Source organism: Mustela lutreola, chromosome 14, assembly GCF_030435805.1.
Source record: "Mustela lutreola isolate mMusLut2 chromosome 14, mMusLut2.pri, whole genome shotgun sequence".
Taxonomy (NCBI): domain Eukaryota; kingdom Metazoa; phylum Chordata; class Mammalia; order Carnivora; family Mustelidae; genus Mustela; species Mustela lutreola.
The window spans coordinates 73249600-73274418 of record NC_081303.1 but is presented as its reverse complement, the minus strand read 5'-3'; the positions used below and the strand labels follow the sequence as shown (position 1 = coordinate 73274418).

Below are 24819 nucleotides of genomic sequence, written 5' to 3'. Positions count from 1 at the left end.
GTTCTCTATCCCATCACCTGTGACGTGGATAGAGCTGCTTCCTGGTACCTGTTCAATACTTGTTGGTGGGGAATAAGAAACATTTGCCCCCAAATCTTTTGTCCCTTGTCTGGGCTGCTAGGGGAGCCCACCCAAGCCTCCACGTCAATCATGTGAAGTTGAATGTCATTGTTCCTGCAGATGACCTACCCTGAGCTGCCCATGTGGTTCTGCCAAGACAAGCTCCAGGGTCTCCTATGATCAGACCCACTCAGTGTGCATCCAGCCACGGACCTCAGCTGTGCTGCGATCATAGCTGCTAGTGATGTTGGGAAAAAAGGCAGAAGAAAAAATATTAAATTTCCTTATTTCCTACAACCCAGTGACAAGTCCTTGAAACAGGCAGAGTGACATTCCTTTAGGGATCCAACTGCCTTGATGTTAATACTTTTCTAAGGGCAAGAGGCAATCCTAGCCCGAGCCCCCCACATCCCCTCCCCAGGATCCTGTAAGTCTACTTCAACATATAAAATTTCCTTTATCTTTATTTCCCCAAGATATGTGTCGACAGTCATCCCCCAAGCATATGGGCCACCAAGGTACAGCTGAAGGGTCTCATGACTCAGGTTTTATTTTGCGGTAATAAATGACCTTTTTGAATAATATCTCGACCCCTCAAGGCCCTGGAAACCGTGCTTCCAAACTCCTTAGAAACTTACACTCTCCCTAACCCTCCCAACTTGAAAGGATATAATGGGAAATGCCTCATGACCCCAGCACAGCTCGTTCTGCCCACGGGTCCTGTCCCTGTGCTTTCACAAAACATTTTGCACCAAAGAGGTCTTAGGAATTCCTTCTTGGCCATCGGCTTCAAACCTGACCATCTCTCCTACATGACTAGGATCGTGTCTCAGCCTGTCTGCCCTCACGCCGACCGCCTATGGGATTCCATCATGTTGATGTGGCCAATGAGAAGAAAGTAGCAGGTACCCTAGGTGTCCCTGCACACAGAGAGGCACCAGAAAATGGACTATAAATCCCATGAAAATCAAGGGACTGACATCATAGTAAAGTTTCTAGGGGTCCAATCATTTGGGGAAACATCAGCATATCCCTTCAAGATTATTTCAAGTTCTAATGATCTTTATTCTTCTGTATCATTTTCTATGTCTTCCCAATTTTATATAATCAGCATGGATTATTTTCATCAGAAAAAGCCCTTATTTTTCAAATCTTCATGCCTATTGCTGATCAGGCAGCCCAAGTCCAGGCTGGTGAATCATTAAAAGGGAGGAGGGGCCTCGTGTTAGGCGGGCAGAGGGGGGTTGCGGAAGGAGGGCAGGAACAGGAAAGAAAAGGGAGGAGCTGATGTGTTCTGGGTCCCACAGTTATGGACTCCCTGTGGGGCAGCCAGTCCCCCTCCCAGACCCTGATGCTCCAGGTCAGCCTCCTCCTGGGTGAGTGGCAGATCAGTGTGGGGGGGGGTCGTCTCCGGGATGGGTGTGGCTGGGGGAAGGGGGGGCAGGAATCAACTGGGAGGGAGGGGGGTGAGCAGTGGGGGCTTGCTGGTTCCACACCCTGATTTCTCCAGACTCTTGAGGGTTGAGGGAGGGAAGGGGGGAACCAGGGCCTGTCTGGGATGCCCTCACATCCCCAGGACGGGGAAGCCACCCTCAAACCTCTCTTAGGGACGGCAGTTCTTTGCCCTGCTCTGGGGGCCGAGGCTGAGATCACCAGTAGCTCAGAGTCTCACTTTCCAGATCCTGCTTTGTCGGCGGAGCTCTGACTACAGTCTCAGGCCCTTGTGTGCACCCCTCCCCACGCCCAGGCTGCTTGTGTCCCGGCTCCCAGCTGAGGAGGGGGTGTGTGCGAGTGAGGGGCCCAGACAGCCTCCCAAGCCCCTGCATTAGGGACAGCTGGGCTGTGACACTGTCTGCAGGGGATTGGGGGCAGGGTAAGGGAACCTTCCTTTCTCATCTGTCTGTGGCCTCTCCATGTGGTTACAGCTGTTTCCAGGCTCTTGTGGGGGAGGGGGTCCCTTGTGAACCAGGCTCTGACTTGGAGGCCTGGACCCACCCTTGTCCCCACCACTCCTCACGGTGCAGAGACGGACTGAGCTCTGCAGTCACACCTGCTGGGTCGCTCATTCTGCCTCTGCCACGTATTGGCGGGAAGATTTTAGACAAACTGTGTGGATGCTGGAGAACTGGCTTTACCTTTCTTGCTTTTTTTTTTTTTTTTAAGTTTTTATTTATTTATTTGATAGACAGAGATCACAAGTAGGCAGAGAGGCAGGCAAAGAGAGGGGGAAGCAGGCTCCCTGCTGAGTAGAGAGCCCAATTGGGGGCTCAATCACAGGACCCTGAGATCATGACCTGAGCCAAAGGCAGAGGCTTAACTCACTGAGCCACCCAGGCGTCCCTGGCTTTACCTTTCTGAGCTCGGTTGCCCCCACCCATTGACTAGAAAAATCCCCAAGGCGAGGTGTTCCTTGGAGAGGGAATGGAACAGCGCCCCTTCTAGCCAGAGCCTGACACGGGACACAGGTCACTCCTGTGTGCGGTGCTACGTGTTTCTCACTTGAGCAGAAACTGGCCAATAGTCCCAGGAAAAGAGGAAAAAGGTCATTGTGTCCTTGTTCCCTAATGGACAGTTTCCCCTGATGCAACAGTTGAAAACTAGAACAGGGTTCCCTTTGGGGCGGGAGGGGGGTCATGTCAGCAGAGAGCTCGCACACTCCCCTGTGCTCCCACCCTGGCCCTCCACACAGACGCGGACACTGAGGGAACCTTTATTTATAACAGCTCAGGACCCCTCGCCCATCAGTGAGAGAAATCACACCACCACAGTCGCTACCCAAGCCAAGGGCGCGAGCACAGGGCGCGCAGAGACGGGACGGATCAGGTACAGGAGCCCGAGAGATGGTCGTCCTCGCAGGTCAACGCACAAATGCAAATCGAACATTCTGGCCGCCATTTGCCAGTCAAATGAATGCATTTGTGTCTGTGGTGTTGAGTCCAGAGTGCAGTGACAGGGAGGGGACAGGCTCTTTCCTGTCTCTCTGGCAGCTGTTTAAGGAGGAAAAGCTCCTGGCGGTCCCTGTGACATGTCAGAGACCCTGAACCATTTCATGCATTGTCCCCCTGAGGCCTGCCGAATCTGCATCTCTTTCCTCTTCTGCTCATAAATGCTGGGGCTTCCTGATTCGGGTCCTGCAGCCTGTGGGGTGGCTGAGCCGGCAGGGAGCCCTGCGGGGGTTCTTGGAGACGCAGGTGGTCCAGGCTGCTCCTCTGCGTCCCCAGAGCTCTGCCACTGTTGAACCCACACACTGTCTGTCCCTGATCTCAGAGAGCTGTGAGTGTGGCAGTGTGAGGACGGCTCTGCGAGTTAGACCCGTGTGTGCTCTGGGCTGCCCAGCAACCACAAGGGCCGGACGTGCCCCAGAGAAGGGGGGCAGGTGTTCCTGCCTTGGCCACGTGGGGGTCACCTTACCTGCTGCCATCGCTGGGAGAGGACGGGGAGCGGCTTGGCCAGATGGCTCTCCCAGGGATGTCCTTTCTGTCCTTCAACACTGACTAAACAAGACTCTTTCCGGGAAACACAACTTGGAGTCAAGCAGATGGTGGCAGGGATGGCTTCATGATGAGCTCACTCTTTTTTTGGTCAAAGCTGACTGAACACATTTGCTACTGTATGTTATCTGAAAGGATAACTTTTAGGGCTTCTGGTGGAGCATCTGACCCTTTATATCAGATGTTGGTCTCAGGGTTGTGCGTTCAAGCCCTTCGTGAGTGTGTAGCCTATTTAAAAAAATATAAAAGGATAGGGGCATGTGGGTTTCTCAACTGGCTAAGTGCCTAACTTTGGTTCAGGTCATGGTCTCGGGGTCCTGGGATTAACCCCCACTGTGGGCTCCACACTCGCTGGGGACTTGGCTTCTCCTTCTCCCTCTGTACATCCACCTCCGTTAGCACTATCTCTCAAATAACTTAATAAAATATTTAAAAAACCCAAAGGATACTTTTTAAAGCAGTCAAAGAATACGGCATCACACCATCACGTTTAAGTGTAGGTCTCTAAGTCTGGGAGGCAAATTGTGGACGGATGTCTGCACGTGTCCTCGAGGCAGGACACAGGACCGTGGGCAGAAGCCACCAGAGTGCAGAGCTCTTCCCAGACTCTCATGGGATTGGATTCGGGCCTTTTCCTGTGTGTTTTGTGTCTTCCAGAAGGGCACTGGGAGCATGAACGCCGGGAACCTGGAGCCTATAAGGACTGTGGCACCAACGTCTTTCTGGTGGTTTTTCCCAGGCTTCCCGTAATCAGAACTCCATCTCCTTGTTCCTAGTAAAGAGTCTGTTCTGCAGTCTGGGAGAAACCCCTCCGCAAATTGCTTCAGTGTGAGTCAGAAAGACAGACAGACAGACAGGACTGGGGCCGCTCGCAGACCCTCAGGTGCGCAGGTCACCTGTCCTGCTGGGTGAGCTCCTGCCTCCGTCTTCGCTGCACAGTTGGTCTCTGGAAATTCCCTCAGTCCCAGCTTTTCCAGAGGCCTGGCCACTTGCCGTCTCTTTGATCATGTGGTTCCTGTTCACAACCCAACACAGCTGCCTCATGCTGACACTTTGCTATGAGCAAAAGGCAATCTTACCCACCCCCCAGGGTCCTGTGAGTCTGTTTTGACACATAAACATTCCTTTGGAAACTTCCTTTATCTCTCCCCGCAATATACATGTGGGCAATCATCTCCCAAGCATATGGCTCACCAATACACATCTACAGGGTCTCATGTCTAAGGTTTTATGAAATAGTGATAAATGACCTTTTCCCAACAACAGCTCGCCCCCTCAAGACCCTGGAAAACTTGCTTCTAAATTCCTTAGAGACTTAAGCTCTCCCTAACCCCCTCCTGACTTGAAAGTATATAATGGGTCCCTCCTCAGGAGCCCAGTGCAGCTCTTCCCGCCCACGCGTCCTGTCCCTGTGCTTGGATAAAACCACCTTTTTGCACCAAAGACATCTTAGGAATTCTTTATTGGCCATTGGCTTTGAACCTTAATGACTTTCCTAGGTCATAACCCTATACAACGGCACTGAAACAGAAACTGACTCTGCTGAACGTTATACAAATACACCGAACCCTCAGGTGAGAGGGCGATTCTCTGGGAAGCTCATCTGCCGCGAGGACCCCAGAGGGGAGAGAGTGTCAGAGCGGGTAAGCGTCTGTTTGGGAGCAACTCAATGCTCGGTGTGCCTTTCTCGGCCCCAGCCGCCCCCCACCCCCACCTCAGCTGACCCCAGATGGGGGATCATTCCCTGCACCAGGCACCTTTGTGGTTCTTGCATCCCTACTCGGTGTCCTAGAGTCTCAGGCAGTCCTGACGCTGTGTCCCTGCTGCTCAGGTGAGACCCCACAGGTCAGGGTTCAAGGTCACCACACCTGTGCCTCCGCTCAGATGCCAGACAAGCTGTGGTCTGTGCCTCTGAGCACCTGCGGTGACTTGCAGGTTCCCATTGGAATGTTGGTGAGGTTGGAGTCAATGGCCAAGAAAGAATTCTTGAGAGATCTTTGGTGCAAAAAGGTTTTCTTAAAGCATGGGGACAGGGCCCAGGACCAGAAAGAGCTGCTGCCCTGGGATTTTCAGGAGCAACTATTTATTTACTTCGGGGGTTGGAGGAAGTAAAGATGGGGAGGTTCCAAAAGGACTTCATCTGCTAAACGAGACTCACAGGGTCCAAGCAGTCTTGCTGTTGTCAAACCTGGTGTTTTCCCCCTAGCAAGGCATTGATATTAAAACGGTTGGGAGCTTCCTGCCTCTAGTACTGCCGGTGGGCAGCAGGTTGTAAGGACACTGGCTTTTAGCTCCATTTCGTTCTGACTTCATTCTCCACATCATCCCCTGCCTGACCAGTTTTGACCCTTACATCTTTTAAGGTTGCTGAGGGAGGGAGATGTGATCTTCTGTGACTTTGTCCTGTTGATTGGGGGCATAGAGATGCCTCTACCTATGGGTCCACAGTGGTCAGCTGGGGGCATTTATATATGAGTCACCAAAGGCAGAGGCAGCCAGTGCATGTACATGGACCTCCCTGAGTAGAAAGGCTGGTCTGTGGGCTGGAAGCTGTGGTCATGAAGGAGTCTGGGCACCGGGCAGGGGGAAACCAGAAAAGACAAAAATAAGGCTAATGCTATAATGAGAGAGAGAAGCCTGACCAAAAGACCTTTGATACTTAACTAAAAATTTCCTCCAGTCCTTCATTGTCATTTGAAGAGAAATTTGAGGGCGTCCACAGGCTCGTGGCAATAATAAAAAGGCATGTTAGTTTGCTTGTTGGTTTTCCAAGAAGGAGACCCAGGTTTCATTCTGACGTGTGGGCCCACAAGGAGCCTCTGTCTACGTTTACTGCTGCAGGAGTACGTAATACAACCCAATATGGCCCCTTCATTTTGGAGCTAAATCCCCCATTGTGTCAGACACCCGCTCCTTTCATACACCAGCTGTCTGGGGGTCGCATGGGGCAGGTTGCTGGTAACCACCAGCTTGGGTTTAGGGAGGATACGGTTTGCCTGTTCATTCAGAGATTTATGAGTCAACCTGGTCTCGAGTGAATAATTTAACAGTGTGTTATAGTCTCCATCTTTTGATCAGTCTACAGTGAGGAAAGCTTTCTCAGATAGTCACGCAAAGAGATGTAACTCTATTGTTGTTCTGGGGACAGTCCTCATTCCGAGAAGCCCAGCTGTACAACTGGGCTTAAAATCTAGATGTTACGGAAACATTTTATCTCTATAATAGCCCTCATTTTTATTTTATTTTTAAAAGATTTACTTATTAGAGAGAGAGAGAGAGAGAGAGAGGACCAGCAGGGGGAGGGGCAGAGGGAGAGGGAAAAGCAGGTGTCCCACTGAGCAGAGCGCCCAGCGTGGGGACTCAACCTCAGGACCCTGAGCTGAAGGGGGCTGCTCAAGTGACAGAGACGCCCAGGTATTCCAACAACCCTCATTTTAAATCAGAGATCACCAAATCTGGACTAATTCATTTGTGAAACAAGTCCAATTTGAACAAACTTGGCCTAATTATTTATATACACTCAGCAAGAATAGTGATTGATCATATAGATCTTCTGGAAGCTGCTTTGCTGGAACTTTTTATAAGGAATCACTAGGTTGAACTTCTAGCAGCCTCTCCAGACCAAAAGCCAAACCAAGTCTTTGCCGTCAGACGTGCCTACAATGCCTGTGGATGTGCGCAGATTCCTCTTCAAGAGGTCCCCAGCATATCTGGCAGGTGAGGGTCCTGCCACAGTAACATTCTTTACTCACCTGGCGAGGATGCTGGTAGTTCTGTAAGCAAGGTGTTGACGGGAGAAACAAAGGGAAAGGGAATGGAACTTAAATCACAATCCCCTTAGAGCTGGCAGCTCACTGATAGATCCCTGACATATACAGAGTGCGACCTTCTCGAGGACCTCATGGCTGCATCGTGTCTTCATGTATAAAGGAAAACTTGTCTTGGAAGCAGCTGGCCCCTTCAAGGTTCTGAAAACCTTGCTTCCAGATTCTCTAGAGACTTGTGCTATCCCTAACCCCACTAATTAAAAAGCATACAGTCAGTCACTGCTCAGAATCCCAGCTTTTTCTGCCCAAAGGTCCTGTCCCGGGAGCAGGTAAGCGGTGAAGGTACAGACAGGAGAGATAAGAGACCCCCGGTTTCCCCAGTGAGGCTCACATAGCAGACTACATGGCCAGGCTCACAGAAATCCCAGATGTGAAGAAATGCTGAGGCGTGTAAAACCAGAGCTAAGGGACCATAGCGAGACCACCTTGTTATGTCTTAAATGTCAGAGACATGATGTCCCGAGGACAGTTACAGCCGGACCACAGGAAATGACCACACTTCAAAGAACAAGTAAACACGGTTTCATCTGTGCCAGAGACGTCAAGATTTCAGTTTCCCGGTCAGTGCTCAAGAAAAGGCTGCTGTTGACAGGCCACAGTGAAACCCATCTGGGACCCTCTCACTCTAGAGAGCGCCCTCTTTCCTTTCTTCTCTCACCTTCACTTGACCAACTCCCACTTCACTCACCCTTTTGTGTCCACAAGGTTCATTCTTTGACCTCGTGAGACAGGAACCCTGCAATCCTGCGGCAGCGTCAAGCCGGCATTTCCAAGGGGCTCTATTGGCTTCATGCTTCCTAACATCAACCTTAGTTCCTTCAAGCTGTTTGGTCACATCTGAGTCTGTGAATGTCTCTCTCAAACACCAGACTGAAGTCAAAGCCTTGGTAAAATAACTAATATTATAACTAATATTTCCAATGGTGGACAGATTCTTTTTTTTTTTTCTAAAGATTTTATTTATTTATTTGACAGAGAGAAATCACAAGTAGGCAGAGAGGCAGGCAGAGAGAGAGAGAGGGAAACAGGCTCCCCGCTGAGCAGAGAGCCCTATGCAGGGCTCGATCCCAGGACCCTGAGATCATGACCTGAGCTGAAGGCAGCGGCTTAACCCACTGAGCCACCCAGGCGCCCTGGTGGACAGATTCTTATTGAACTTAGGCAAATGACCATCATTGCCATGGAAGAAAGAACACTTACTGAGACCTTTTGAATTTCAGAGGGTTCAGGTAGAGAGAAAGGTTAAAGGCATTCATTTGTTCACAGAGAATACTTCAGAATTACTGCTGTATATCACTGATGACTAAGAGAAAGCTTCCTTAATCTAGAAGAGCAAATATTAGAGAACCAGCAATGTTTTAAACAAGAGTCACACATTGTAATCTTCCCCAGCTTACTTAGTCCCATGTCACTAATTTTTGTTCTGTTTGAATGCAACTTTTAAAAGTTAATTCCAGAAATTCTTACTCATTTTAAATTTATGATTTTGAAGATATCAAAAACCCATATTTGTCAAAAGCCTTTTATGTTAATTTTAGCTATTCTGACTAGTGTAAGGTGGGATCTCATTGTGGTTTTGATTTGTATTTTCTTGATGCTGAGCGATGTTGAACACTTTTTTTGTGTCTGTTGGCCATTTGTATGTCTTCTTTGGAGAAATGTCTGTTCATGTCCTTATCTATTCCTTGACTGGACTGCTTGTTTTACCGTGTTGAGTTTTATAATTTCTTTATAGATTTTGGATACTAGTCCTTTATCTGATAAGACATTTGCAAATATCTTCTCCCATTCTGTAGGTTGTATTTTGGTTTTGTTGACTGTTCCTTTGCTGTGCAGAAGCTGTTTATCTTGATGAAATCCCTATAGTTCATTTTCACTTCTGTTTCCTTTGCCTTTGAAGACGAGTCCAGCAGGAAATTGCTGCAGCCAGAGTCGAAGAGGTTGCTGCCTATGTTCTCCTCTAGGATTTTGAAGGACTCCTGTCTCACATTTGAATCTATCATCCATTTTGAATCTATCTTTGTATAGGGTGTAAGAAGATGGTCCGGTTTCTACATGTGGCTCCAACAATTCACCATTTGTTGAAGAGACTGTCACCCCCTCCCCCCACCCGCCCCCAACTGGATATTCTCTCTCGCTCGTCAAAGATTAGTTGGCCATAGAGTTGAAGGTCAATTTCTGGGCTCTCCGTTCTGTCCCATTGATCCATGTGACTCGGTTCCAGTACCATGCTGTCTCAATGATCACAGCTTTGTACTATAGCCTGAAGTCTGGCATTCGGATGCCACCAGTTTTGGTTTTCTTTTTCAATATTCCTCTGGCTATTGGGGGTCTTTTCCACCCATACAAATTTTAGGATTATGTTTTCCAGTTCTCTGAAAAATGTCGATGACATTTTGATAGGGATTGCCTTCAATGTGTAGATTGCTCTAGGTAACACAGACATTTTAATAATATTTATTCTTCCAATCCCTGAGAATGGAATGTTTTTCCATTTCTTTGTGTCTTCCTCAATTTATTTCATAAGTGTTCTGTAGTTTTTGGAGTATAGATCCTTTACCTCTTTGGTTAGGTTTATTCCTATGTACCTTATGATTTTTGGTACAATTATGAACAGGATCAATTCCTTAGTTTCTCTTTCTTCTTTCTCATTGTTGGTGTATAGAAATGCAACTGATTTCTGTGTATTGGTTTTATATCCTCCCATTTTGCTGACTTCCTGAATGAGAACCGGCAATTTTGGGGGGGAGTCTTTTGGATTTTCCACATAGAGTATCATGTCATCTGCAGAGTGGGAGTGTGACTTCTTCTCTGCCAATTTGGGTGCCTTTCATTTCTTTTTGTTGTCTGATTGCTGAGGCTAGGACTTCCAGTACTATGTTGAACAACAGTGGTGGGAGTGGGCATCCCTGTCAGGTTCCTGACTTTAGGGGAAAAGCTCTTAGTTTTTCCTCATTAAGAATGATATTCACTGTGGGCTTTTCATATATGGCTTTTATGATATTGAGGTATGTTCCCTCTATCCCTATATTGTGAAGACTTTTAATCAAGAAAGGATACCGCATTTTGTCAAATGCTTTTCCTGCATCCATTGAGAAGATCATATGGTTCTTGTCCTTTCTTTCATTAAATATCCTTTCACTTATTAATGTGGTGTATCACATTGATTGATTTGTGGATATTGAACCACCCATGCATCCCAGGAATAAATCCCACTGAATTTTTTCAGTGGTGGATAAATTTACTCAGCAATGAATAATCTTTTTTTTTTTTTTAAAGATTTTATTTATTTGACAGAGAGAGATCACAAGTAGGCGGAGAGGCAGGCACAGAGAGAGAGAGAGGGAGGAAGCAGGCTCCCTGCTGAGCAGAGAGCCCGAGGCGGGACTCGATCCCAGGACCCTGAGTTCATGACCTGAGCTGAAGGCAGAGGCTTTAACCCACTGAGCCACCCAGGTGCCCAGTGAGCAATCTTTTTAATGTACTGTTGGTTCCTATTGGGTAGTATTATGGTGAGAGTTTTGGCATCCATGCTTACCAGGGATATTGGTGTGTAATTCTCCTTTTTGATGGGGTATTTTTCTATTTTTGGGATCAGTGTAATGCTGGCCTCATAAAATGAGTTTGGAAGTTTTTCTTCCATTTCTATTTTTTTGAACAGCTTCAAAAGTTCTTTAAATGTTTGGTAGAATTCCCCTGGGAAGCTATTTGGCTCTGGATTCTTGTTTTTTGGGAGGTTTTTGATGACTGCTTCAAACTCCTTACTGGTTATGTGTCTGTTCAGGTTTTCTATTTCTTCCTGGTTCAGTTGTGGTAGTTTCTATGTCTCTAGGAATGCATCCTTTTCTTCCAGATTGTCAAATATGCTGGTGTATAGTTGCTCATAATATGTTCTTATAGTTGTTTGTATTTCCTTGGTGTTGGTTGTGATCTCTCCTCTTTCATTCATGATTTTATTTATTTGGGTCCTTTCTCTTTTCTTTTTGGTAAGTCTGGCCAGGGGCTTATCGATCTTATTAATTCTTTCAAAGAACCAGCTCTGAGTTTCATTGATCTGTTCAACTGTTATTTTTTTTTTAAATTTTTAAAATTTATTTTCATTATAACAGTATTCATTATTTTTGCACCACACCCAGTGCTCCATGCAATCCGTGCCCTCCCTAATACCCACCACCTGGTACCCCGACCTCCCACCCCCCCGTCCCTTCAAAACCCTCAGATTGTTTTTCAGAGTCCATAGTCTCTCATGGTTCATCTCCCCTTCCAATTTCCCCCAACTCCCTTCTCCTTTCCATCTCCCCTTGTCCTCCATGTTATTTGTTGTGCTCCACAAATAAGTGAAACCATATGATAATTGACTCTCTCTGCTTGACTTATTTCACTCAACATAATCTACTGTTATTTTTGTTTCTATTTCATTGGTTACTGATCTGATCTTTATATTTCTCTTCTCTTGCTGGGTTTAGGCTTTCTTTGCTGTTCTTTCTCCAGCTTCTTTAGGGGTAAGGTTAGGTTGTGTACTTAAGACCTTTCTTGTTTCTCGAGAAAGGCTTGTATCACTATATATTTCCCTTCTAGGACAACCTTTGCTGCATCCCAGAGGTTTTGAACTGTCATGTTTCCATTTTCATTTATTTCCATGAATTTTTAAAATTCTTCTTTAATTTTCTGGTTGACACATTCATTTTTTAGTAGGATGCTCTTTAACCTCCATGTATTTGTGTTCCTTCCAAATTTTCTCTTGTGATTGAGTTCAAGTTTTATTTTTATTTATTTATTTATTTTTTAGATTTTTGTTTATTCATTTGACAGACAGAGATCACAAGTAGGCAGAGGCAGGCAGAGAGAAGGGGGGGGGAAGCAGGCTTCCTGCTGAGCAGAGAGCCCGATGTGGGGCTCGATCCCAGGACCTTGAGATCATGACCTGAGCTGAAGGCAGAGGCTTTAACCCACTGAGCCACCCAGGTGCCCCTGAGTTCAAGTTTTAAAGGACTGTGCTGGACCCAGCGCTGTGAGCTCTAGACAAGGACAGCATCTAAGCAAGCTGCTTGCAGCTTTGCCCCCTCATCTGTGAAATTGGAGAGACTCCTTTTCTTGTAAACATGCCCGTGATATGATGGGACCACAGGTCCTACAGCAGCGTAATGCTTGTCCACTTTTTCTTCCCCATCTCAGCTATCCCCTCACCAAGCTTCCAGACTGCGGACAACCCCAGCATCTCGCACACCCTGGAAAGGACTGTGGGGACATCTGTCCAGCTGAAGCTGACCTCCTCCTTGTACCCGAATGTCCGAGAGATTGAGTGGAGTTGGCATTCTGAGACTGAGAAAGAAGGGATCCTGGTGTCCTGGAAACTTAATGCCACTCCTGACTGGTATGAGCTGGAGGAAAAATACAGGAGCAGCTTCTCTCTGCCAGAGCTGGCAGTTTTGAGCATCAGGAATCTCACCACGGAAATGAGTGGATGGTATACAGCAAGGATCAAATTCCACACAGGAAAATCCCAGAAGGAAGTCTTTAAACTCTGTGTATATGGTAAGGGGAGCCCCAGTCAGTATTTCCAACAAGCACTTTATCTCAAGTAAGTTGGCCTAAACAGGTTTAAAAAAAAAAAATCAAATCTTCTTTAGGAGTATTTGCATCTCTTTTGATGCCCTAACCCTAAAAACTAAATTCTAAAGATGTCACCTTAGGAAAAAGTAGCTAATATGCCTTAAAAAGTATTAAACAACACAGGAAATGGGGGAGGGGCAGGAAGCCATCCAAAAGGGTGACATAAAACTATCTTCTATTGCAAAGTATTGCACAGCTGATGATCAGAATACAAACTTGTATCAGAAACGCTCTTAACCAGTTATTTCAAAAACTAATATAAAAACTCTTAAGTGACCCAAGAAGTTGGCAGAAATAAAACAACAAACTAGGACATCAGCCCAGTGAGGAGCAACTCTGGGATGCAGACCAAGGGTTAGAACTCCGCATTGGGTAAAACCCTTCCCACTGCCTGACCTGCACTCGAACGAGGAGGACCATGGGACGCAGCCCGGTCCTAGACAAAATGGAGGTGCGGAAGGAGACAGAGGCCTGGCGCCCGAAGCTCCCAGGCCAGTGACGATGCCCTCCCCCCAGGAGCAGAGAGCTGGGTAGAGAGGGCAGGGGGAGCAAGACAAAAGGAGGAGAGGGGCAGAGCCCAGGGTGTCTACCCAACCCAACTCTCTCGCATCTGTCCCCTGCTCAGGGCACCACAGCAGCCTCCTCACAGTCTCCCCTGCCCCTGGTCTTCCCCTCAAAAATCCCCCTTCACCTGACTGCTCTGTTGAGCTTTCAGAAATGCAGGACCCTCCTGTCATTTTCCTGCCTACAGCCGGCCTACTCCTGCCCTTACTCCCCACAGGATCAATGGCCCTCAGGAGAGGGAGTCTAACCCGCCCAGGATCTGCTCCCTGGATGTCCCGCTGTGTTTCCAACACTTCTCCTTGTGCTCCGCTCCCATGTGCTGCCCTCCACCCTCCCTGGCTGCCCAGTCTTTCCTCTTTCCTGGATGCTGGGAACTCTCAGCACACTACACATCTCTCACCCTCTCTAGGCAAATGCTCCTGTTTCCAGCCCTCTCCTGGACCATCTTTCTCTCTGCCTTGCACTGGAGCAACAGCATGTGGTCTGCTGTCCCCTGACAGCCCCATTGCTGGCCCTGCCCTCTGTGGCCCCTGCCCACGGCTCCACACAGTTCCCAGCAGGCATCCTGCAGGCGTCAGCAATAAGTAAAGGAACCCTACAGAGACACACTTAATTTTCCTGGGAGTTTTGATTCTCCAAGCTTGATTTACAGTCCCTCACCTGTTGAAAAGATGCTATAACAAACATTCATACAAACCAGCTGATGAACAAATTCATTCCCAGAGGCAGAAGCTTTCTAAATACCTGAGTGTGCTTCCTAACACTTTGTATATTCTGTTTGGTTTTATATTTAAATTATTACCTGTTAATCAGTTCAGGTATTTTAAAGAAGCTACTTTAAAGTATTATTTTCCCTAGTCACATGTGCTATGAGTTTTGGGAAGGTTGAAAGTTTGTATTTTTACTAATTCCCTGATCAGGGGTTGGCAGATTTTAGCCATCAGTCAAATCTACTGGATATCTGTTTTTTTTTTTTTTAAGATTTTATTTATTTATTTGACAGAGAGAGATCATAAGCAGGCAGAGAGGCAGGCAGAGAGAGAGGAGGAAGCAGGCTCCCTGCTGAGCAGAGAGCCCGACTCAGGGCTCGATCCCAGGACCCTGGGACCATGACCTGAGCTGAAGGCAGAGGCTTAACCCACTGAGCCACCCAGGTGCCCCTGCATGTCTGTTTTTATAAGTAAAGTTTTATTGGAACACAACCACATCACTACACTTGTATGTTGTATTTGGCTGCCTTCTCCCTATAGTGGCCAAGTTATGTAGTTGTGACCAAGACCATATGGCCAGTGAAACCTTACATATGTACTATCTGACCTTTAGCACTAAAGTCTGCCTCCCCCACCTGGACCCCACTGTTGACACAGCAGATGCGTGTAGCTTGTAGGTTATTATGGGAGTTATAGAAGGTAATGGAAAGTGCTTGGAGCTGTGCCTGGGAATATCCACCTGCTCCCAAAATGCTAATTACTTTTTTCTTTTCATTTGTTAATGGAGTAAATTCCACTAATAAATTTCATAATTATACTGTCCTTCTATTCCTGCAACAAATCCAACATGATCATGATGTGTCATGTAATATTATTAGCCAACATTTAATTTAAGAATATTAAGTTCTCTGTGTATGATTGACTGTAACCCATGGGTTAGCAGGTATGTTTGTCCTGTGTTGGGCTTGGGCTTCTCCTCGTCTGATCTGAGTGGTAAAGCTGACCTATACTCTCACACCCTGACAACCTTCTGACTTTTCTAAGCTGGAACACTGTCTCTAACACTGGAATGCTCTTTTCCTTGGCCATCGGGCAGTGCTCCCGCCCAAAACTGTGTGCCCTTCACACCCATGATGAGGACAGACCGTTAGACACCTTCCCAATATCTTCTAAGTCAGGGTTCTTGCATCTTCTTACTAGAATTTTGATCACTTCACTTTCCTAGGAAGGCATTACCTCACCTCCATCTTAAAATTTATTAATGTGTTTCTTAAATGGTGTTTCCCTTTAATTTTCAATGTTGTTTCTTATCTGTATTTATGCCTTGATCTTCATTCCTAATGACAATTATGTAGAACTTCAACTTTTTATTCAGACCTCAGTGTTTTGCTTTTGATTGGTCTATTTTTATTTAAATCAACTTTTGATTTTGCTGGTTAATCTTCTTTATCGTCATCCGTGCACAGAAGTCAGGACTACGTCTGACCGCAGTGAGCCTACAGCTTGGCTGCCACAGGCTGAAGCAGGTGGGGTCTTGCTCTGGAACAGGAAGTCAGGCGACGGCAGAGGCTGGGGTCCGCCGTCTGCTCAGCGGGGTGCCGGGCTCCCGGGCTGCCCCATCTTTCTGCTCCACCGTCCTGGGCACCGGGTCTTGTCCTCCTGCTTCGTCCTCATGGTCCCGGACGGCTCTGTCCGCAGACACCAGCCCACACGGAAGATGGCCAACGAGAGAAGGACGAAGGCCAAAGTCTGATGTCGTGAGGCTCTGTCTCTGCAGGACTGAAGATCCTTCCTCCCATTCAGCACAGGTCCTTACCTCGGGGTCAGCCCTGGGGCAGCTCTAGGAACACTGGACGTCATCCCTGAGCTCTCTAGAGTGTGGGCTGGCGAGCCCAGGACAGACAGGGCTGCGGGGCTGAGTGTGCAGGGAGCCGTGTGCCAGGCTGGCCAGGGGCTGTCCTTGTCAGGGTGACTCAGGCTCCTGCCTTCCCTCTCGTCTGTGGGGGCCTGTCGCCCACAGGGAAGAACTCCTCTGCAGGAAGCGTGCATTGGGTCATTGGCCCCGGGATTTCCAGCTGTGTTTTGGTTTGGATTTTCTGGTCTGCTTTCTGATGTTTCTCCATCTCCAGGCTCTATGGTGAGGACCACAGGAATTTACACTCTGTGTAGGGCCGTTTAGTGTTTTCTTTCTGAATCTGGATTCGGTCTGTGTGACTGTTGTCATACCTGCCATCATGTTGCTGATGTGTCCCCTGCGGGCGATTTTCTGTCTCTGTCTCTTCAATCTCTCTGTCATAGGTGATGGGGCGAGCACACAGTGGCAGGAACGGAGTGGGAGTCTTGGGTGTGCAATGGGGGGCGTCATGCCCACAGATGTAGCTCAGGTTTACCCAGATGCAGCTTCTCTGTCCTCTCCTAATCTTGATTCACCATCATTTATATCTTCTTCTTGCCTTTTGTTGAATTGGTAGAGTTTTCGTCCGTCCAAACATCTCTAGTATTTTGGTAGTTACAACCCCTTGTATTCTCATCCTAGTGGATACTTAACTTAAATATTTACTTCAACATTTAACGTTCATCAGTATTTCTCTTTAAATAAAAAAAGAACTTCTTATAAAAAATTAAATTTATTTATTTTCTGCATAACAGTAGTCATTGTTTTTGCACCACATCCAGTGCTCATGCAATCCGTGCCCTCTATAATACCCACCACCTGGTTCCCCCAACCTCCCACCCCCCGCCCCTTCAAAACCTTAGTTTGTTTTTCAGAGTCCATAGTCTCTCATGGTTCACCTCCCCTTCCAGTTTCCCCCAACTCCCTTCTCCTCTCTAACTCCCCATGTCCTCCATGCTATTTGTTATGCTCCACACATAAGTGAAAAACAAGAACTTCTAACATGTTTCGCCTTGTGTTCTCAACTCCTTTCATGTTGTTTATTGTATCCTTGAGAATAGATACAATTATTATAAGTATAATCATCATGTGTAAATATAATTATAGAGTTATTGGGGCATCTGGGTGGCTCATCGATTAAGCTTCTGATCCTTGATTTCTGCTCGGGTTATGGTCTCATGGTAATGCGACTGAGACCTGCCTCGGCCTCCACACTCAGCATGGGGTCTGTCTGAGACCCTTCTCCTCGCTTGTGCTCACCCACTTTCTCTCCCAAATAAATAAATAAATAAAGTAAATATATATATATTTTTAAAAAGAATTATATCCATCATGATTACTGGATTACATAGAAATAGAAGAGCTCAGGGCTCATCTGAGAGATGAGGGCCTCAGCTCTCTGCCCTGGGCTGGGAGTCAGAACCCCTGGGCCAGGGGCACTAGGTCCCTTCCCCTGGCCCATAGTTAGGAACCCCCCGGAGCTGGGTCAGCTGGTGACTGTGCTGGTTCCCTTGTGTGTCCTCCAATGCTGACTCTCAGTTTCTCTTTTGCCTCCTTCTATGCCAGAGCCCATCCCCCACCCCCAGATTGTGATTCATTCATCATCCAACCAGGCAGGCTGGTGCAATGTCAGTCTGGAGTGTGGGACCCCAGGAGCCACAGAGATCTGGACAGTGACCTGGCTGAGTGAGGGGCTCCCCAGGGAGCTGGAGGAGAGAGAGGCTCTGGGGCCAGCCCCCAGCTCCAGGAATCTAAGCCTGAGCCTGCCCCTGAGCCAGCTCAATGGCCCCCTCACCTGTAGGGTCAGCAACCCCGTGGATGAGAAGAATGCAACCTTATTCCTGCAGAACATCTGTCTGTGGAAGGGTGAGTGGGGTCTGCTGGGAAGCGCTGGCAGAGAGCAGGGCAGGGGCAGGACTGCGGGGACTCAGGGAAACAGACGGGACAGAGGAGCACTGGGAGGGGGTCTCTGTGGAGCAGCTAGAGACAGATACAGGACCACACATTCATTCTAGAACTTAAACCAGTACCTGCAGACTGCTGAGTCTCCCAGGATGTACCTGTGGGGCTCATGTGGGCACCCCTTTCCAGCATCAGGGAGCCTGGGACGCTGACCTAGTTAGCAGAATGCAGGCAGGGGAGGGGAAGAACTTGGAGGACAGACCAAGGACCTGAGGGCACCCCGCCCCCAGCCCTGAAATCTCAAGTTCCAGGTCTGGATGCTCATAGCCCTTCCGTGGTTATAAATGCTGTTTTCTCGCTGTGTGGTATACGTGACCTTTCTGAGGATGGTTGCCACCTCTGAGTTCATAAACCACAGTTCAACCGTCTTCTGAGCCGTGTGAGCCCCTGTGGTCATCACACTTCCACGTCAGCGTCAAGGGACCCCTCGGCCATGCAGAAAGGGAGTGTATACAGTAGTGCATGGTAGGTGAGGGAGCCCCGATGCCATGAAATACCAAATCCCCTACTTTCCCAGAGCCACAGACAGGAACAAAGGATGTGAAGAAGGAGGTTAGTAATTGCTGTGGCTGTCCTGTACACCCAGTGTCCTCCTGCGCTCCAGTGCCCCCACGGCGCTCCCGGCCATGTCCTTACTCAGCCACCCGGCGTGGAACCTTACACCGGGGCTGAGTGCTCGCCGCGTACGGGGAGGAGGGAAGACGCAGGGGACAGTGAGACAAGCCCCCACCGAGGGAACTTCCAGCGCCGTGGGTGGGGGCCCCGCCACTTCCTGGCTGTGTGATTCCGGACAAGTCACTTAATTTCGGGAGCCTTTCTTTGAGACAGGTATTAATTACGTCCGCTTCATAGGGTTGTTTAAGCTGTGTGACACGGAGCTCATCAGTAAGTATCAGGTAACAGTTCATGGTCGAGGAGTGGTCTGTTTGCCGACACGAAGCCGCGTGACGGTCGCAGAAGTTGAGGCAAATATAAGCTCTATGGTTCCCGTATGAAAGGAAGAAAACCCCTGAGTAGTTGCCGCAGGACTCGGGAAAGGCGTCGCCGAGGAGGGAAAACCTGAGCTGGACCTTGAAGCGGGAGCCGTTTTCGTGTGGCGGGCAGACCACAAGGCAAAACATGGGCTGACGTCAGGCGGCCCCGGAACCTCTCATCCCCTTCCCCTCCTAGGCTGGTCCTCGCCTGGGAGTCCGCCAGGGGAGGACAGAGCCAGGCTGCAGGCACGGGCGGCCCCTGCGGCTGCTGGGAGCCTCTGAGGTCTCTGGGCAGGAGGGACAGGCAGCCTGGCACGAGGCCCCCAGCCGGTGGGCGGGAACCTGTCGGGGCTGCAGCAAGGACGTGCACTTAGGACACGGGCCCCGAGCCATGGGGTCCGCCTCCCCCGTCACCTGCCTCATGCGCCCCATAGGGATGCACCTGACACTGGTCTTTGCTGGCAGGTTCTCAGAGCAAGTGGCTTTGGAGAGGCGTCTTGTTCACAGTTCTGATGCTGTGCCTGGCCTGCGGAGTGTGCATCTTAGTGAGGAAGAAGATACAGTCCAGGAGGGGTAGGTGCTAGCGAGAGCCTGAGGGGAGCTCTGGGGGAGGGCAGTGGATGGAGGGGATCCCGGGAGGGGCTGGGCTGGCAGACGGGGCTTACTGACCTCGCCTCGCCTTGCCTGTGAATCATCTGGGTAGAAGTTTGGGGCCGCGCGGCACTGAGGGTAGGGGCTGTGTGCACGTCCAGACGGGAGGGGGATGGACGGCAGGGATCGATGGCTGCCCCACCCTGGGGCTGGCGAGGGGTCACCTCAATCCCACACGCCCTCACTGTGCGTGCTGTGTACAGGCAGGTCTGCTCTGCTGCCCACAGAGCTGGGCTCAGCAGCGGTGCCCCAGGCCCCGCCCACAGAGGAACCTGCTGGCCTGCAGACTGCAGGGGCTCACAGCCACAGTCCTCTTGACGTGGAGATCAGCCTCCTGAGACACCCCAAGGTGGGTCCGAGGGAACTGAACCTGGTCCACCAACTGGTGCCCAGAGGCTGTGAGTGCTGGCTGGTCCAGGGTATCCGGCAGCTCTTCCGGCTCTGGGCCGGTCCTTGCTGTGGATGCTGCCGTTGCTGTGTCTGGAACGGCGAGTGAAGGGTGGGGGCCACGGACGGGGCGATGCCTCGCTCCTATGCACACAATCTCATCGGGTCCTCGCCACCACCCGGGGAGGAGGGATGGCGGAGCAGGCGCGGGTAGGAGGTAGGCCCAGTTAGGTGTGTGACTGACCCGAGCGCACGCAGCTTGGCAGGGGAAGCAGCAGGAGAGAACCCAGGCTGCTCGGGAGGGGCTCACTACGTACAAGCTCAGACTCAAGCCCTGGGGAGAGGCAGGGGTGTAAGTGGTTGCCCGTCAGGTGGGACCTGTCGTCCGTAGAAGACCCAAAGCAAGCAGGAGTGGGGTCCACTAGCAGGGCCTGGAGGCAGGGGAGACCCAAGGTTCTGAGGCGCATCAAGAAAGCCGCCTCCCCTCCCCCCCCACGGTATCCATCCCCTCCCTGCCTGAGATCCTGTCATTAATGTCTCCTTTTGGGGTAAAGGCTTTGTTGCCCTGCTGTGAGTCGCCCCTGGGACAACATCTCACGTGTTACCAGCCCCCAGTTAGAGATGGTCACAGAAGGCCTGATTCCACGACGGGAAGGCCTGGAGGCAGGAGGAGCCCGAGGTAGGAGGTGCCTAGAGCCCTGCCCTGGAAGCCGCGGGTTCTCATACTGAGCTCGCATCAGAAACACAAGGAGGGCTTGCCAACACCCCCTCCCCACCCAAGCTGCTTCAGTGGGTCCAGGGCAGACCAGAGGCCTCGTATTTTGAACACGTTCCCAAGGGATGGCCCCCCCCTTTGGGAGCCACTGGACTAAAACTGAACAGAAGGAAAGCAAAGAGAAGCTCTGTGTGGACCCCTTGGAGCCGCCAGTGGCCAGGTCCTCTCCTCTCCCATCCTTTGATTTTGCCAAAGTGAGACACGTCTGGATCGTTGACCCACACGGACCACGAGGACCTTAGAAATCCCCTGGCCCTGTCCCAGCAGTTCACAGTGGGGGGGGGGGAGTGGGATCCAGAAGGAACACTGAGAAGGACATGGACGGGAAACCATGGTGGTACCAGGTAGAACGGGGCCGCTTTGTTTCCAGTTGAGTGTGCTTTGCCCTGTCCCCAACTGTCTCGGGGCCGCAGCACTGCGGCTTTCCTTCTCATCCCCTCTGAGTCATGTTCCCATCTGACATGGGCCACAGGGGGCTCAGGAAGTAGTTCCTTGAGACCCAAACACAGGAGGGAAGCAATGCGTGGTTTGGGATAAAGAAACAAATCAGCTGACCTCTGACCCAGACCCCAGCTTTGCCCCCTCAGTCTCTCTGCCCCTGGGGAACTTTCCAGCCTGAAGAAGACTCTTTTCGTCCCAGGACACAGGGAGGAAAGCAGGGAAGAGAGATGACGGGGGCGTGAAGGAGCATGGGATCAGAGTCGGGAGAAGGGGCGTGAGGCTGTGGTGCTGACTCTTCTCCTTCAGCCTTACAGAACTACTGCCTGGGCTGTTTCTTCTTTTATAAAATGCAGGTTGCGGGAATACCACCTTTATCTGCCGCTTTGCAGTTTTTCAAAGCACTTTTGCAATGAGAGTTGCCAAAGTGAGCTGCAAATTTGTCCAACTGATATTTAATGAGTGTCTACTCTATCCCAGAACCGTTCTGATCTGGAACACAGAGGTCAACAAAACAACAAAACATCCTCGGCCTCAGAGAACCCACATTCTAGGTTGGGTGAGGGGAGAATGGCAAATAAAATAAGTAAGCAAAATGTGAAGTCTTAGGGAATGATGCGTGTTCGGGGAAAATGTAGCCGGAAGAGGGCGGGGTGTGCTATTAACTAAGGCAGTCGGGGAAGGGAGACCAGAAAGGGAGCAAAATAGGGGTCTGATGGGGGATGGGGAAGAGAGGGGTAGCACCAAAGGGAGAGGACAGAGACGCTGCAGTGTTCAAGAGGGTCTGCATGAAGCTACGTTTTAGGGTTACAGGGGTTGCGTCAAGAAGCACACGAGGGGCACCTGGGTGGCTCAGTGGGTTAAGCCGCTGCCTTCGGCTCGGGTCATGATCTTAGCATCCTGGGATCGAGTCCCGCATCGGGCTCTCTGCTCAGCAGAGAGCCTGCTTCCCTCTCTCTCTCTCTGCCTATCTCTCCGACTACTTGTGATTTCTCTCTGTCAAATAAATAAATAAAATCTTTAAAAAAAAAAAAAAAAAAAGAAGCACACGAAGCAGAGTGAGTTGACTGACCTCTGCGCCTGGTTCTTTGATGTTGACCACGAGCACCCTTAAACTCTGCTTGAATCACAGAATGACATGGAGAGGGAGAGCTGCCATCCCCCTAAGCCCGAGTGCAGCCCAACTGTCTACACTGTCTACGAGAAGGTCCGGATGAGCCGAATGCGCCAGAAGGACACCTAGGTTAATGAAGACGTCAAGGTATGAGGGGCCTTGGCAAGACCTGCCCCACCTTACACTCTACCCAGGGTCCCAGAAATCCCTCCTTAGGTAGAGCTAGGACAAGACCCCAGGTCTTCCTGATGTGCTCCCCCACCCCAAGATGGCAGAGCAGCACCACGTGTCCCAGGGCTCCTCACCAAGGTCTTCTCACCTCACGGGTGGGGAGCTTTGACCACGTCTCTTGAGCCTCCAGCAGGACGGGCTGATCCCTGGGCGGGCGGTCAGGTTTCTGACCTGTGACCCACTGACCCCCGTGAGGGAACGTGTAGTCAGCCAGGACCCGAGGACGCACGTCTGGGAACAGGGATGCTTTCCCAGAATTGGGCGGGCCTTGAATGGAGGATTTCCAGGATGTCACTGCTCAGCCCACCCCCAAGAACAGAAGAGGGATGGCCTGGACTGTAGAAAAGCAAGAGCTGCTGAGATAAAGTTCAGGGTCAGTTTCAGCACGGGGGGAGGGGCAGAAAGGAAGGAAACAATTTTTGAGCTCCATCACCTGCAGGCTTATTGTAAGCACCAGACATGCACTAGCTCAGATCTCTCAAAATTCAAGCAATTTATCAACCCTGTTAAAAAAATTACCTAATGCACATAAATTGGAAGAAAGTCAAAGGCACGTCTCCTTGAATTTATCTTTCATCAGTTGCAAATGGGATCCTGTTCCTGTTGTATCTCCTAATTAGTTGTTACAATAACGCATCCACAACACGTACTGCCACATCGCTAAGTTTCTCTACTGTTTGAAATAGTTTTTCATTCGATCCCTTCGAATTTCTGGGCAAAGAACCATATTAATGACAAATAATTAGAATTTTTCCTTCTTTCTTTCCGATTTTTACGCTTCATTCCTCTCCTGTGTCTTGATGCTGGTGAACACCCCCCAGTGTTTAATAAGAGTGACTCCGAAGCTCATCCTTGTGTTCCGAACTTATTGCAAGTGGTTCAAGGGTGTCCCTGTTAAGCATGATGTTTATTATAAGGTTTTTAAGGCATGTCTAAAAAGTATGTCCTTAGTGTTACTTTATGAAGAATTTTGCCATGAAGAAAATGTTAGAGTTTCTTCTTTCCCTTTTATCATCCATGATGATGTTATCCAGTTTTCCTGTTTTTCCTCTATGAATAATACATTAATAGATTTCCTCCTATTGAACTGTTCTTATGCTACTGGAATAAATCCCAGTTGCTGTATTATATTCTTAATGTGCTACTGTCTGATAATATTTTCATTTGGGGTTTTACATCATTATTCATAAACAAAATTGTCCTGTGTTTTCTGTGGTTTACTTTGTTAGTTTGGTATTTGTATTATGCTTATTAGGGGTTCCTTCTATCTCCACTTCTTGTAATAATTCAGTAAAAATTTGCTTTGTAGTCCCAAAAAAGAGTCCTTAAAAAAAAAAAAAAAAAGAATTCTTGGGGCTCCTGAGTGGCTCAGTTGGTTGAGTGTCTGCTTAGGGCATGATCTCAGGGTCCCAGGATCAAACAACAAGTCAGAATCTAGCTCCCCGCTCAGTGGCGAGTTTGCTTCTTCCTCTACCTCAGCCCCTCTCCCCACTCACACTCTCTCTCAAATAAATGAATCTTTTTTTTTTTAAGATTTTATTTATTTATTTGACAGAGGGAGAGAGATCACAAGTAGGCAGAGAGGCAGGCAGAGAGAGAGGAGGAAGCAGGTTCCCTGTCGAGCAGAGAGCCTGTTGTGGGGTTCGATCCCAGGACCCTGGGATCATGACCTGAGCTGAAGGCAGAGGCTTAACCCACTGAGCCTCCCAGGTACCCCTCAAATAAACGAATCTTAAAAAAAATTAAAAAAAGAATTCCCATTACCTAGTATCAATTTAAATTACTTTTATTGTAAATTAAAGATCTGTAAGTATGCAACTATGTAAAAATGTCTTGTGCTTATAGTTTTTATATTATAAACTAAAAATATGCATAAAGTAATTAAAAACAAAGCAACAAAATAACAAGCAATGGTTATGCAAACTAGTACTCAAACCCACAACTTTAATGTTACATGATGGGTGTTTTTGTTTTGTTACAGTGATATCATTAATATTAGGATTATAGGAAAGCACTGTAGCTTCACATCAGCCTCTATATTTAATTTTTAACACTTGAATACAAACAATGCTATCTCATATGAGTTTGTTGTATAACACTTGATTAAAGTCTTTGTTTATGAGTTCAA

At 48.9% G+C, this 24819-nt stretch overlaps 1 protein-coding gene and 1 long non-coding RNA gene across 6 annotated transcripts; one reads left to right on the top strand and one right to left on the bottom strand.

The window, feature by feature from the left end:
* Positions 1-1286: 1286 nt before the first annotated feature.
* LOC131814853 (uncharacterized) lies at positions 1287-24819 on the top strand. 5 transcript variants are annotated; one of them, XM_059146262.1, is made up of 7 exons: positions 1295-1420; positions 12554-12913; positions 17726-18025; positions 19561-19668; positions 19950-20095; positions 22479-22607; positions 23513-24819. In XM_059146262.1, the coding sequence occupies exons 1-6, from the start codon at positions 1348-1350 to the stop codon at positions 22587-22589; spliced, it is 1098 nt and encodes a 365-aa protein (XP_059002245.1). In that variant the 5' UTR covers positions 1295-1347; the 3' UTR covers positions 22590-22607; positions 23513-24819. The 5 variants fall into 5 exon arrangements, with proteins under 5 accessions (XP_059002246.1, XP_059002247.1, XP_059002245.1 ...); XM_059146263.1 differs by having other exon boundaries at positions 1287-1436; positions 22479-24819; XM_059146264.1 differs by having other exon boundaries at positions 1294-1420; positions 19974-20095; positions 22479-24819.
* Positions 20093-22913, bottom strand: LOC131814856 (uncharacterized). The gene is made up of 3 exons (XR_009347476.1): positions 22780-22913; positions 22419-22585; positions 20093-20467 (listed from the first exon to the last, which is right to left on the bottom strand). It is a non-coding gene; the product is annotated as an uncharacterized LOC131814856 (long non-coding RNA).

Bases quoted from the DNA above. Each gene is read 5' to 3' on its own strand.
- LOC131814853 (XM_059146262.1), top strand. From the start codon at position 1,348: ATGTGTTCTGGGTCCCACAGTTATGGACTCCCTGTGGGGCAGCCAGTC. The intron at 18,026-19,560 runs GTGAGTGGGGTC...CTTTGCTGGCAG, and splicing joins GAACATCTGTCTGTGGAAGG to GTTCTCAGAGCAAGTGGCTT. The intron at 20,096-22,478 runs GTGGGTCCGAGG...CTTGAATCACAG, and splicing joins GCCTCCTGAGACACCCCAAG to AATGACATGGAGAGGGAGAG.